The sequence below is a fragment of the Mastigoproctus giganteus genome, chromosome 3 (assembly GCF_048544385.1).
Source record: "Mastigoproctus giganteus isolate SK-2022 chromosome 3, ASM4854438v1, whole genome shotgun sequence".
Taxonomy (NCBI): Eukaryota; Metazoa; Arthropoda; class Arachnida; order Uropygi; family Thelyphonidae; genus Mastigoproctus; species Mastigoproctus giganteus.
The window spans coordinates 222000284-222013690 of NC_143577.1; the positions used below are offsets into that span (position 1 = coordinate 222000284).

The 13407-nt window shown below is 35.6% G+C and overlaps 1 protein-coding gene across 1 annotated transcript in view; it reads right to left on the reverse strand.

The window, feature by feature from the left end:
- The window catches only part of LOC150088768 (calcium-activated chloride channel regulator 1-like), a 179671-nt gene that overhangs the window by 111231 nt on the left and 55033 nt on the right, over positions 1–13407 (reverse strand). The window contains exon 7 of the mRNA XM_090370317.1: positions 4818–4926. Within this exon, the coding sequence (XP_090226443.1) occupies positions 4818–4926 (109 nt within the window). The remainder of the gene's footprint in view (positions 1–4817; positions 4927–13407) is intronic.

Sequence of the window (13407 nt, forward strand, 5' to 3'; positions counted from 1 at the left end):
TGTATGTATATACACACACTGTGTGTGTATGTATATACACACACTGTGTGTGTATATACATACATACACACACTGTGTGTGTATGTATATACACACAGTGTGTGTATGTATATACACACACTGTGTGTGTGTGTGTATGTATACACACTGTGTGTGTGTGTATGTATACACACTGTGTGTGTGTGTATGTATACACACTGTGTGTGTGTGTGTGTATGTATACACACTGTGTGTGTGTGTGTGTATGTATACACACTGTGTGTGTGTGTGTATGTATACACACTGTGTGTGTGTGTGTGTGTATGTATACACACTGTGTGTGTGTGTATGTATACACACTGTGTGTGTGTGTGTGTGTATATGTGTATATATATATACACTGTGTGTGTGTGTATATATATACACTGTGTGTGTGTATATATATACACACGTGTGTGTGTGTGTGTGTGTGTGTGTGTGTGTACACACAACACACACACACAGTGCACACTGTGTATTGTAATCATGGATAATGTTATCACTTTTATGAAATCCTGATCAGAGGTATACAAATGCCATTTACTGTAATCAGCCTTTGGTTTATGTTATTGCTTTTTTGCCATATTGTGGTTTACACATGTGCAGTGGAAGTTATTATGTAACATCCTGATTTTTGTCCTTGAACTCAGACATGCTGTGTGGTTAGTTACTGATTTTGCTTCGTACCGTTTGTGTGGTTGTTGGTATTATTACTCCGGTTAATGAAAGAAATGGAGTAATAAAAAATGCCCAAAAGAAAACCCTGTGTCTGGCTATTTTACAGTAGAGCATTAACTCTTTTATACAGTTTTAACTTTTTAGTTTCATTTTTACTGATGACTTTCTGTAAAAAAATTAAAGTATTTTATATTGCTTGATTTTAATGTTTGCTTCTGGCCACCTCCACCTTTTTATGTACACAATTACACTTTGTATCAGTAAAGAACACTGAACAGCTGAATTCTTGTTTTATCAGTTATTGTTATCACTTCAGTTGAGTCCTGAAGAAAAGTCTACTTGCATTAATTAGCCATTCTAATACTAATATTATTAACTTACGTTTGATATCTGAAGTTGGTTGGTTGGTGGTTTAGGCGGTTTTTTTAATGCATCAACTATTTTGGTCATATGTTACTACTTTCATATAGTCTTCATGTATTTATGTCTGTAAAAGCATGTTCCCATGTCAGTTTTCATTTTGTGTAAGCTGAAAAAAACCCAGAATAACTCCCTGGAAGAAACTCCATCCCTCTATATGAGATCAGCTAACTGCAACTTCAGATGAAGAATCTCTTCAATCCCTGATGGAATCTGAGCCAAGTCCTCTCCAAATGAGTAAAGAGTGGCAAATCCACTATACTATCATAATAAAATATTATCTGAGATGTACCTAGGCTCTATCATTAGATTCTTAGTAGGTTCCTGTATACTTACCAGATTCGGGCAGTTTTCGGTATTAGTATCAGCATTAGTGCTGACAAATGATGCAAGGAAGCAAGCTTATGCAGCATATAAAAAAAAAAAAAAAACTTTCCATATCATATGTCCATCCTTTGTAATAATTTGTCCAATTCTTCCTTAAATTTATTCAAACTATCCACACCAGACAGAAGTTTGTTCCAACAATCAACTACCCTCTAGCCAAAAGCAAATTTCTGCACATCCAACCTGCAGCCATTCTTCCTCAATTTAAATTTATGCCTCTTTATATGTGTTGTCTGAGCAAGAGTAAGGATGCCTTCAACATTTAGCTTACTCAATCCATTCAAAGTCTTTACACCTCAATCATATCTTGCTTGTGCCTAGTTTCCAGATGCTTTTATGGTAAGAGTATTTTCCCCTCTGTAATCTTGTTGTTCTTCTCCGCACCCATTCAAACAGATCCATATCCTTTCTAAAATGAGGCTTCCGGACCTGTATGCAGTTCTCAAGGTGTGACCTAACCACCGCTTTATACAATGGGATAATCAACTCCTTCTCCCAGCTGGGAAAATTCCTGTATATCATTGACAAAACACCATGATCAATCCTAGCAGGTTATCCCATCATTTTGGCATTCAAGTCAATATTCTGACATCTGATAATAGTCAATTACTGCAGCTTCTGTTCCAGTAGTTGACTGTTATGTGATTATATTTATACTGACAGCTTCACAAATTCTTACTTCTAATGTTCATATTGAGGGGAGACAGAGACTTTTTTTTTTAATGAAAACCCCAAACATTAAAGGTTTAGAACATATAGTACTTATTACCCATGCATTAGTAGAAGGCTGAGAAAACAGAAGGTACTGACATTTGACTTGAATTTTTGTAGACTGTAATTTTTGGGAAATACATGTGAAAATAACAGTGGTGATAAATGAGGAAGAGAAAAATCTGGCTCTGTGAGTTTAGAGTAGGACAGTGAATGGATGGTTGGAGCACATGTTTAGACTGGTTTGGAAGAGATTGGGAGAATTTCAGATGTCAATTCAGAAGAATAGTGCCCACAGAAATGGCATGAAACTAAATGTCTATGAAACACAGAATGGAGAGACTTTTTAAGATGTTGTTCATTATTAACTTGATTGTCTTCTTTTGAATGAGATCTATAAGCTTGAGAAAGGTTCTGGGGGAATCAGAGTGGATATATGCACAAATACAATCTCAGCTCAATCATATGATTAGCAACAACTAATACTGAAGCAGATTTAAAAGGTTTAACCTCCTTTATGCAAACTCAAAAATCTCATTAATAAATTTTACTTTGTTTTTATTAATTCATAAAAAAACTCTGTATACTTTACTAGCATAAATACAATTTGAAAGTTTCAAATAAAATTTCTATTTTTCATTATGTAAGAAAAATATCCAGTTCCCTCCTCCTGCGGCCCACTGATAAAGAATATTTTTTTTAAAATGTCCACCATTACAGGTACAATACACCAGCTTCCCTCCTCTCTCACTCTGTATACTTTTTACTCATATAATATCAACTGCTGAAAAAAAAGTAAGCATTGCTGTTCAAAGAAATTTGCTTTGAATATTGCATCTTTTTTAATAAATATTTGTGTAACATTGAATGCATTGCTTTACCTCCCTGTTTACTTTTATACTCCAGTCTTGATAAGGATCTTCTACACTGATCATATCAAATTATTCTCAAATCTTAGTTAAAAATTCACAGTGTTTTCATTGTAAGGTTTTGTTTCTCCCTATTTTCTTCCCCTCCTCTCCTCATCACCTAAGGCAACTTGTTGCTGTTCAAACATCATCAGTTCCTCATTGTTTAGATCTCTCACATGACTGGCCAGTACTTCCTTGACCTCCTCTTGGTTAACCTCCTTGCTGCTAATGTCCCTTGCAATCACAATTTCCTGCTGCACTTCATGTGCTTAGGGAAACAATGCAGTGCATGTTATTGATTTGGCTGGCCATATGCGTCTCCAGATGCAAATCACAGTGGTTTACGAGACCGATTCAAGGATTCTAAAATGGTGGCAATGGCATGTTTGATGATAAATCCACACCAGAAGTGCTGCATAGTTGGTTTTGTCCTAATCAATAGTCTCATGAATTAAGTGAAAAATTGGGTGGCTCAAGTAATATATTCAAAAAATATATAAATTACATTAAACTTATAAAACACTTTTAATTATACTTTTAATTTGGTGCCAAATTTCCCTCTTCTTCAGATGAATGAAATTCTTGAAGTAATCACCATTTAATAAATTAAAAATCTGCTTAATAAAAACAATGCAAATAATAAATTTGTGAAGCTTTCTTTCACTACAGATTTGAAACAGAAAATACTTAATAAGAGATAATTTAGAAACTTCCTTTTGTATATAACACACCTCTATAAATCTGCATATCTAAGATTTTTTTTTGTGGAAGAGTTTAAAAATAAAAAAAAAATGCTAAGAAAACTGGGAAACAATTAAAAATTGCCACCTATTTAGAAATGCACTTAAACCGTCAAGTGTGTCAATTTAAAACTATCCATACTGGACACAGAAATAAAGTTTATTTTAATTTATTATTATTTTTAACACTCTTCTGTATGAAGACTTAGACATCCAGATTTATAGAGGTGAGTTATTTTAAAAAAAGAATGCCCTAAACATATTACTTATCAATCACTTATCAGTATTTGGATAACTAAAAGCTTTTAGGGTTATTACTTTCAATAACAGAAAAAAAACTTAAGAAAATCACTAACTCAAACAAAAAATTATCCCACTTAGCAGAACTCAAAAACATGACCACTACAACTTCGTCACAGTCCTCATGGGCATATAATACTGTATAAAAATTTTTTCCAACTGTCACAATTTGTCTATACAATATACTTATGACCATACAGATTAAGGCAGTGGTGGAATATTTTTATACTATATGTTATAAAAAATATGTAGCAGTCTAGTGAATAATGGCTTTTTTATGAGCAGGAAAGTGTTGACATGCAAAGTTCCTCAAAACTTGTTAACTGTAGCTGCTGGCAATAGTACTTACAGCTACAAATCAAGGAGAGAATTTACAACTTATTCATTATATCCCTAAATTTACGATAAATGACTTTGTTATGAACTGGACTGAGCTTAATTATGCATAAAGTTATTCAATATAAATCATTTTTGAAGCACCTTTAAATAGTTTTTCAGATGAGTAATTTTCACATTATGAAATGCTTTTATGTTGAAAGTTAATAATTATAAGGAGAAGCAAGAGAAAAAATGAAAGGAGTATAAATATTCTTGCATATTCTAAACTGTTACTTAAGTAGCATAATAACGCAAGAAACATAATAATATTTACCCTCATCACTTCAGAAGTATCAAAAGCCAACACATAACATCCAGCGCTATCAGGTCTGTGAGTAATTGTGCGAAATGTAGGTGTAGTGGAAACTACTGAATAGTTAAGCCTGCGAATCAAACATGTTTTAAATCATTAATTTATAATATAATTTAAATCACTAATCATAATATACAAATAATGTGAACAAAATTTAAAACAAACAGAGATAGAAAATGAACTTCTCTTTAAATGTAAAATTATTTTTTCTATGTCCTTTTCTTGTTTACTATGCTGAATTATTGTATTTATTCTAAATCATTACAATAAATGTGATAACAAATGATAGATAATAGTTGTCTACAATAATCTAAGATGAATTAAATTGGAAATCATATCTAGATCATAATCAGGTGTTTTGTGGTATATTCCTACTACTTTTACAGTGTTTGCTGTCATTGCTACTTCACCATTACAAGGAGCAAAAATTCAAGTATGCTAACCTTTTCCAGAACGAGATTATAATTTTTGAATAATAAACACAAAAACACAGATGACAGAGTCAGCTACAAGGATGGTGAGACCACTCTATCCACATCAACCAGGCTGAGAAGGGTGGGATGTTTACCATTCTCAATGAGGGAAGTATATTTATGGAAGATTTACAGCCTCGTACAGGACACCAGTACCTATAAGATCATTGGAACTCTACAAGATCTCTAGACAAGAAGATCAAGTCTGTCTGCTCCTTGGTGCAGGTAACCTGGACAAACCCTATCTTTAAACACGTTAACCTTAACAATTTGGAGCTTCCCTTTATATCTGGGAGTGCAAGAGCTCATGTAGCTGACCCCCCCCCCCCAATCTGCTGTATGATTAGTGGAAAGTATAACCCAGGGGAAACTAATGCCAAATGTCTAGTTGTTGTTATGAGAGTTTTTAGCACAAGGGCTACTTAGGCCATATTGCACCAATAGCTAGTCCCATCCTCTCTGCTGTCATTTCCCCCTCTCTTAAATCTAGTGACTTAGGCAGACTACAATACACATACCCTACACCATGATGACATTTTGGTAATAATTGATGTGTCATCCAGGTTTAATATCATCCCTCTCAATAATGCTAAAACTAGGCCTTTTCCAAGGATGATATCTTGGGTCTGATTGATGCTGTGGTCAACCAGACTTGCTTCGAGGAGAGTTTTTCTTCCAAACCATGGGCTTCAAGCATGGGTAACACCCCCCCCCCCCTCCTTTTCACCTTTGCTTACAGAAGTCTTCATGATGGACCTTGAACAAACTGCCATTTCCACTTTCACATTCATTCTTAAGCTATGAGCTAGATTTGGCAATGATGGAAGTGAAGAGCCTGACTTTGAGGGCCTTGAACTTGACCAGGTTAGAAACCTTCTACACTTCAGCAGTTATCCTCCAAGTTCACTAACTACATATTGTCAAGAAATACACACAACAGTTTCTAGGCTCAAACTGAAGCATTCCAAGCTCAACTTTGCAAGTCTCAAACCAACAATTTGTGTATAATAAATAAGAAAAGAAATTTCTCATATCTGCAATGTTTAGAGTTTATACAGGGTGTCTCAAAAATACACGGCATAACTTCAGGAATGAGTTCCTCATATGTAGACAATAAAAATATTTTATATCAACATAGTTCTGGAAATGCTTGGTTTCCGAGTTATTAACTGGAATGTCTTATCTCCTGCAGGTGATTTCCTTCATCACAAGGTACTGAGAGAATCTGGTGGTTTTCCATTCCGACCATGTACTCAAATCAGGAGCAAGTGGATATGCACTTTATGTACGGTTTGGCAGACGGTAATGCTCTGGTGGCTCATCGTTTGTACCACGAAAGATTCCCAGAATGAAGATGTCCAGACAGGAAAACGTTTGAAGATATCCATCGCCGCCTTTGTGAACATGGGACCTTTACACCTCATGCTGCCGACAGAGGACAACCAAGATCTATGACTCATGAAGGAGAGGAGATTTTTCTTGTGGGGCCATTTAAAGTCATTGGTTTATTCGACTCCGGTATCTGATGTGGAAACTCTCCACAATCGATTCGATTGTGTACAAAATATGAAATAAGATTCGACTGTGTATGAAATCGAATACAAAATATACCAGGAATTTGGCATCGTCTTCGCGAGTCCATGATATGTCGATGTGAGGCCTGTATTCAGGCAGAAGGTGGACATTTTGAACAATTACTATAAGGTGATGTGAACAGTTAAGTGTCATAGACAGACCTTCAAAACTCGGAAATCAAGCAGTTCCGGAACTATGTTGATATAAAATATTTTTATTGTCTGCACACGAGGAACTCATTCCTGAAGTTATGCCGTGTATTTTTGAGACACCCTGTATATATGTAAGGATTGTACCTTTACTTATTCTACTATTGTGTAATTTCACAAAAGTTATTCATTTCAGGGGTTATCCATATAAACATTTAGTATCAGATAAAACAGTTTGGAAAAATATGCACAAATAATTCCTCCTAAGTATGGTATCTAAGTTCATATGCATTACAGATGTTATTTCATGGTAATGGTTTCAGTTTTCATTTACTTCATATACTTGAATATGTAAAGAGATATAATTCATCATTTATTGTTGTGCAAAACTCCATAAAATAGTTAACTACATAATCAAACTCCTAAATACATACAGCCTGAACTATAATTCATTCAGGAGTTTATCTAGTATATACAACCCAGAATAGAACTGATAATCTTTAAATATGTGTTAAATCTATGATAGCAGACAGTACAGCTACCATAACTATAATTTCTACTATTAAATAGAGGAAAATTGATTTAACATGCAAAATTTAAACTTCCATAAGTAATGCTATGGTCTTAATAGCTAAGATAACTTCTTTAACAACAAGCTCTTTGAAAAGCACTACTTTAAAACAAATAACATCACCAAAAGGTTTTTCTTTATTTTTTTTTAAATATCAAATATGCTGTGACAGTGTTTTTAAGACTTACTGGTCTTTCATCAAAGAACAAGTGGTCTTGATTAACAAGTCTGATAACCATGATCAATGAAACAGTTTTACATACTTGTCATGTGGTATAAATAAATTAATTTATACTGCATGATAACTCAAGGAGAACCAGCTGTCACAGTATTGTTTCATATTTTTAATAAAACTTCTTCTAAAATACAGTAGAGCTTCTTACAGTCACTCATGGTTAAGGAAATTTGTTCTATTTTGAGTATTAAGAGTTTTTAGGGTGCCATCCTAGATTTGGCAGAGCATTACATATGATAGATGAAATTTTGATGTACACCAGATCACAACCTAAGGTGGTGAACAGGGCTGTAGTGGAGGGATATGCCATATACCCTCTGGATTTTTTTAGGTGAATAGTGTATACCTTCTGGTTGTTGAAAGACTTGAAAAAACAGATATTATTAAAATATTTAACATTATGACATTCACAGAGTATATTTTCTACTAATTTTATGACTACAGCACTGGTGGCACACTCAACTACCTTGGGCACACCATCTTAGGTTGAGATTTAATATTTTTAATAAGAATACTAAACTTATAACTATAGTACTCTAATATTTATCATCACACATTCTCAAATATCTTTCACTAAAATAAAAACTTCAAAAATATTTTATAACTAAATTAAAGATGTTAAGTAATATAAAGGTCAAAAATAAGGCTTTAGTTTAACATTTAATGGTTAGATTATTTAATTAGTAAATTCCATTCCTGGTGAAAAATCTTATATCCATCTCTCATTTATATTGCTTTGTTTAATTTTTCTGTCAAAGAATTGGTAATAATTGAGGAGGGGTGGGGCTGCCTGCACCTATATTTGATCATATATACCCAAAGTAATAAAAATATTTGGGAAACTCTCTTATACGTTACAATACTAGTTCAGCTGTTATTGCTGTCTTATAATAACCTGATTTACAATGTCAGTCATTTGTGTAAATGTGCAAAATGCTTAATCTCATATTTAAAAATTAAATCATAAATTATGGTAAATATCATAAACTCAATTCCTGGTTGAGATTTTTTGAATGATATACAATATATTTTAGTAGATGTAAAGTTGAGACCAATATTACAAAAAAGCATATATTCGAGAAGGTTTTTATAATATATCATTGATTATAATCAATATTATATTTTATATATACTTTATAGATTTGTATCTATAATCGATTGCTTGTATTTATTATTTTATATTAATGTTTAATATGTTTTCCTGATTCCAGGTACGAGGGTATCCATGTGTTGGACAAGACTTTGCAGCTCCGGTGAACGCTGTTTTTATTTATATTTAGTCATTTTATTGACTTAATTGTTATATTAAATTATTTTCTGTACATAGCTTTATAGTCCTAGTCAAGCTCCTTGGTTTATTTTGAATTTAGATAACAATTTTGAAAGTTAATACTTAAGTGTCCACAGATTTTATAATTCGTAACTTGCCGTCATTGTTATATGATACGGAATAGCATAACATATATCCTGAACTTGATAGCATAAGGTTTAACATAAAACTAGATATTGAAATATGCAGCACTGTATTAGAAATCTGCTTAGTATTATCAATTAATCAATTAAAAATTTATTATCTTATTAAATTTCATTGTTAATTAAAATTGTACTTAAACAGAATCATGACCCAGACTAGAGCCGCAAAGCAATGAGAACAAAGCAGCTATAGTACTGTGGCTTGGGGGAGAACCGAAGGGTGCGATTCTCCAATGCATCACAGTCTAAAAAAATGTGCAAAATGTGAAATGTTTGCAGACCTGTCTAGAACAGGACATGATCTAGCCAAGGAGGATGTCTTTGTGTGTACTAAGAGCAGAGACTGCGAAAAAATTAGGCGCCAGCTCAGAATTCTGATGGTTGTCTATGAGAGTTTGATGTGTAGGGTAGATGCCCTTGAAGAAATTAATATGAGGGGCCCATCAAGCTCTCAGGTGCCCAATTCAATGCCAGAGCTCACTCCTGTGCATCAGGCAACACAGCAGAAATCTGGCAGAATGCACTGGTCTCACAGGAGCTAGTTATTGTCGGTGACTCTATTATCTCAGGGAGACGGAGGGGAGAATATATTATACAAAAAGGATAGGTGGAACAGGACCAGGGTGTGTCTGCCAGGGGCAAACATTGATGACGTTGTAGAGCAGATATCATCTTTTAAGGGCACAAAAGATGATACTGTTGTACACGTTGGCACTAATGACCTTAAGAGTAAGAGATCTACAGATTTACTTAACAAGTACAGGTCAATGTTGAAAAAAAGTCGCAAGTTAGGGTTAAATTTGAAAGTGTCTGCAATTCTGCCCAGACACGATAGATGGGAGTATATGATGAGAGCCCTGTCGATCAATTCGGCCCTGGAAACATTGTGCAAGGCTCAAGGGGTAAAATTTTTTTTAGCATGGTCTGTGCTTGCTAACGGGTGAGACTGCTTCTACAGGGATGGGATACACTTAAATAGAATGGGTGCAAGAATACTTGCTGATGTTATGAAGGCAGTGTTAGGCGAGTCGGAAAACTGCTAGTTTCGGCTGCCGGGAGTCATTATGGAACAAGTAAATACATGAGCTGCATTAGAGTGACCAAGAGTAAGAACAAGTGCATGTATACTTACATGCACACTAATGCTAGCTAGAAGTATAGTAAATAAAATCGATGAATTTGAAGTGCTGATCAAGACATCAAAGGCAGATATTGCTGGGATATCAGAGACGTGGTGTCACACAGACATAAGCAGTGCAGAATTGGAATTTGGGGAGTACAATGTGCACAGAAAGGATACACAGGACAGGAAGGGAGGAGAAGTTATGCTGTTAGTTAAGAAACACATAAAATCTAAGGAAGTGCATCCAATTGATGTAGGTGGACAATGTAATATTGAGTCTGTTTGGTGTGATTTAAGCACTGGGAAAGCAAAAATGAGAGTAGGAGTGTATTATAGGCCTAATGACTCTGATGAGTACAATGAACAACTGTACAGAGAAATAGTGGGCCAGTAAACCAGACTGTCTAATAGGGGGGATTTTAACTTCCCAATTATTAACTGGAACTTGTGGATTCATCACTTGCACACTAGCAAGGCTTTTGTGGATTTATTGGAGGATTGTTTTAGCATTAGAATTAGTAGAGGCATATGATGCAAGAAAGCAAGCTTATGCAGCATCAGCCAAAAAAAAAAAAAAATCCCTTCCACTTCACCTCTCCGTTCGTTCGAAATACCTGTCCAGCCGAGCCTTAAATTTATTTAGGCTATCAACTTCCACAACAAGGGATGGAAGTCTGTTCCACCAACCAACTACCCGCTGGCTAAAGGCAAATTTCCGCACATCTATCCTACATCTGTCTTTCCTCAATTTGAATTTATGCCCTCTAAGGTGATTATTCTGAGCAAGAGGCAGTATGCATGATATTTCAGAGACTGCTGGGAGCCATTGCGGTACAAGTAAACACATGGGTTGTGTTAGGGTAGCTAAGAATAGAAACAGGTGCAGGTATACTTGCGTGTACACCAATGCTAGGAGTTTAGTAAATAAATTTGATGAATTTGAGGTATTGCTCAAAACATCAAAGCCAGATATTGTTGGGATATCAGAGACGTGGTGTCACACAGATATAAGGGATGCAGAACTGGAATTTGGGGAGTACAACGTCTACAGAAAGGATAGACAGGATAGGAAGGGGGGAGGGGTTATGCTATTAGTTAAGAAACACATAAAAACCAAGGAAGTGAAGCCAGTCGACATCGCTGGACAGTGCAGTGTTGAGTCAGTTTGGTGTGACATAAGCATTGGGAGATCAAAATTGAGAGTAGGAGTGTGCTATAGGCCTAATGACTCTGATGAGTATAATAAGAAACTGTACAGGGAAATAGAGTGGGCCAGTAAATCAGAGAGTCTTATAATGGGAGATTTTAATTTCCCAGATATTGACTGGAATTTGGGGGCTGGTCACTCACACACTAGCAGGGCTTTTGTGGATTTATTGGATGATTGTTTTCTACATCAGCATGTTCGGGAGGCAACTAGAGGGAGTAATACTCTTGATTTGATTATCAGCAGTGATTCTTCATGCATTAAGAATCTGCAGATAAATGAACCACTAGGTGGCAGTGATCACAGTGTGCTGAAGTGGGATTTACTCAAAGAGGTAACTACCATTAGGGGTAAAGGGAGGGGTTATTGCTTCCGTAAAGGCTAGACTGAGACAGTATTTAAATTCTATACAGTGGGACCAACTGATGATGTTACCAACAGCAAATTCAAAATGGGAAGCATTCAAAGAATTAATCTTGGAAGCTACTAGGCTTTACATACCAACTAAGAAATATTGTTCAAGGTTTAGGCCAAAATGGATGTCAGATGAACTAATAAGGCATATGGCAGAGATGAAAAATGCACGGGATACTTACAAATTAACACATGACACAGAAGCCTATGATAGATACAAGTTGATATGCAACCAAGTTACAAAGGAGATTAGGCAGGCGAAGGCAGATTACGAGAAATCCTTGGCAAGGGATGCAAAGAAAAACAGCAAAGAGTTCTTTACTTATGTAAACTCTAGAAGGAAGGGGATGAATCAGATTGGTCCACTTGATATTGATGGGTCAACTGTTGATTACCCTGCTCAGGTAGCTAACAAACTAAATGAATATTTTGCATCGACATTCACACATGAGGAGTTATTCAGCGAGGGGAATGCCAGAGGTGTATTCAACTCTAGCAGTAAGCTACAGAATCTTGAAATAACTGGGAGTAAAGTGGAGGAGAAACTGTTGAAGATAAACACAAGAAAGGCACCTGGGGTGGATGGGATCTATCCAGTTATATTAAAAGAGGCAGCAAAGGAAGTAAGCAAACCCTTAGCCATAATTATGAGAGCTTCCTTGGACTCAGGGGAGGTACCCATAGACTGGAAATGTGCAAATGTGACCCCTATTCACAAAGGAGGATCAAAGGCTGACACAAGTAATTATAGACCTGTGAGCTTAACTTCTGTTTCAGGAAAATTAATGGAGGCACTGGTTAAAGAAGCACTGCAGGATCATTTAGACAAGACTTCAGTTATAGCTCAGACACAGCATGGTTTTGTTAAGGGGAAGTCTTGCCTGACCAATTTGATTGGATATTATGATGCAGTCACAAAAGAACTGGATGCAGGGAATAGCTTTGATATTATATACTTGGATCTTAGAAAGGCTTTTGATACTGTTGCACATGGAAGACTGCTACACAAATTGGAGCAGTGTGACATTGGAGGCAAATTGCTGCTATGGATAAAGGGGTGGTTGAGGGGGAGAAGACAGAGAGTGGTAATCAATGGACACTGCTCATCGTGGACTAATGTTATTAGTGGAGTCCCTCAGGGCTCAGTGTTGGGTCCATTATTGTTTTCTGTATTTATAAATGATATTGATGATGGTATAGCAAGCTTAATGTCCAAGTTTGCAGACGATACAAAGGTTGGCAGGGTTGTCAAAGACACTACTGACACTATGCTGCTGCAACAGGATCTGGAAAGGTTGAGCAGATGGGCTGAGAGGTGGCAAATGAAGTTT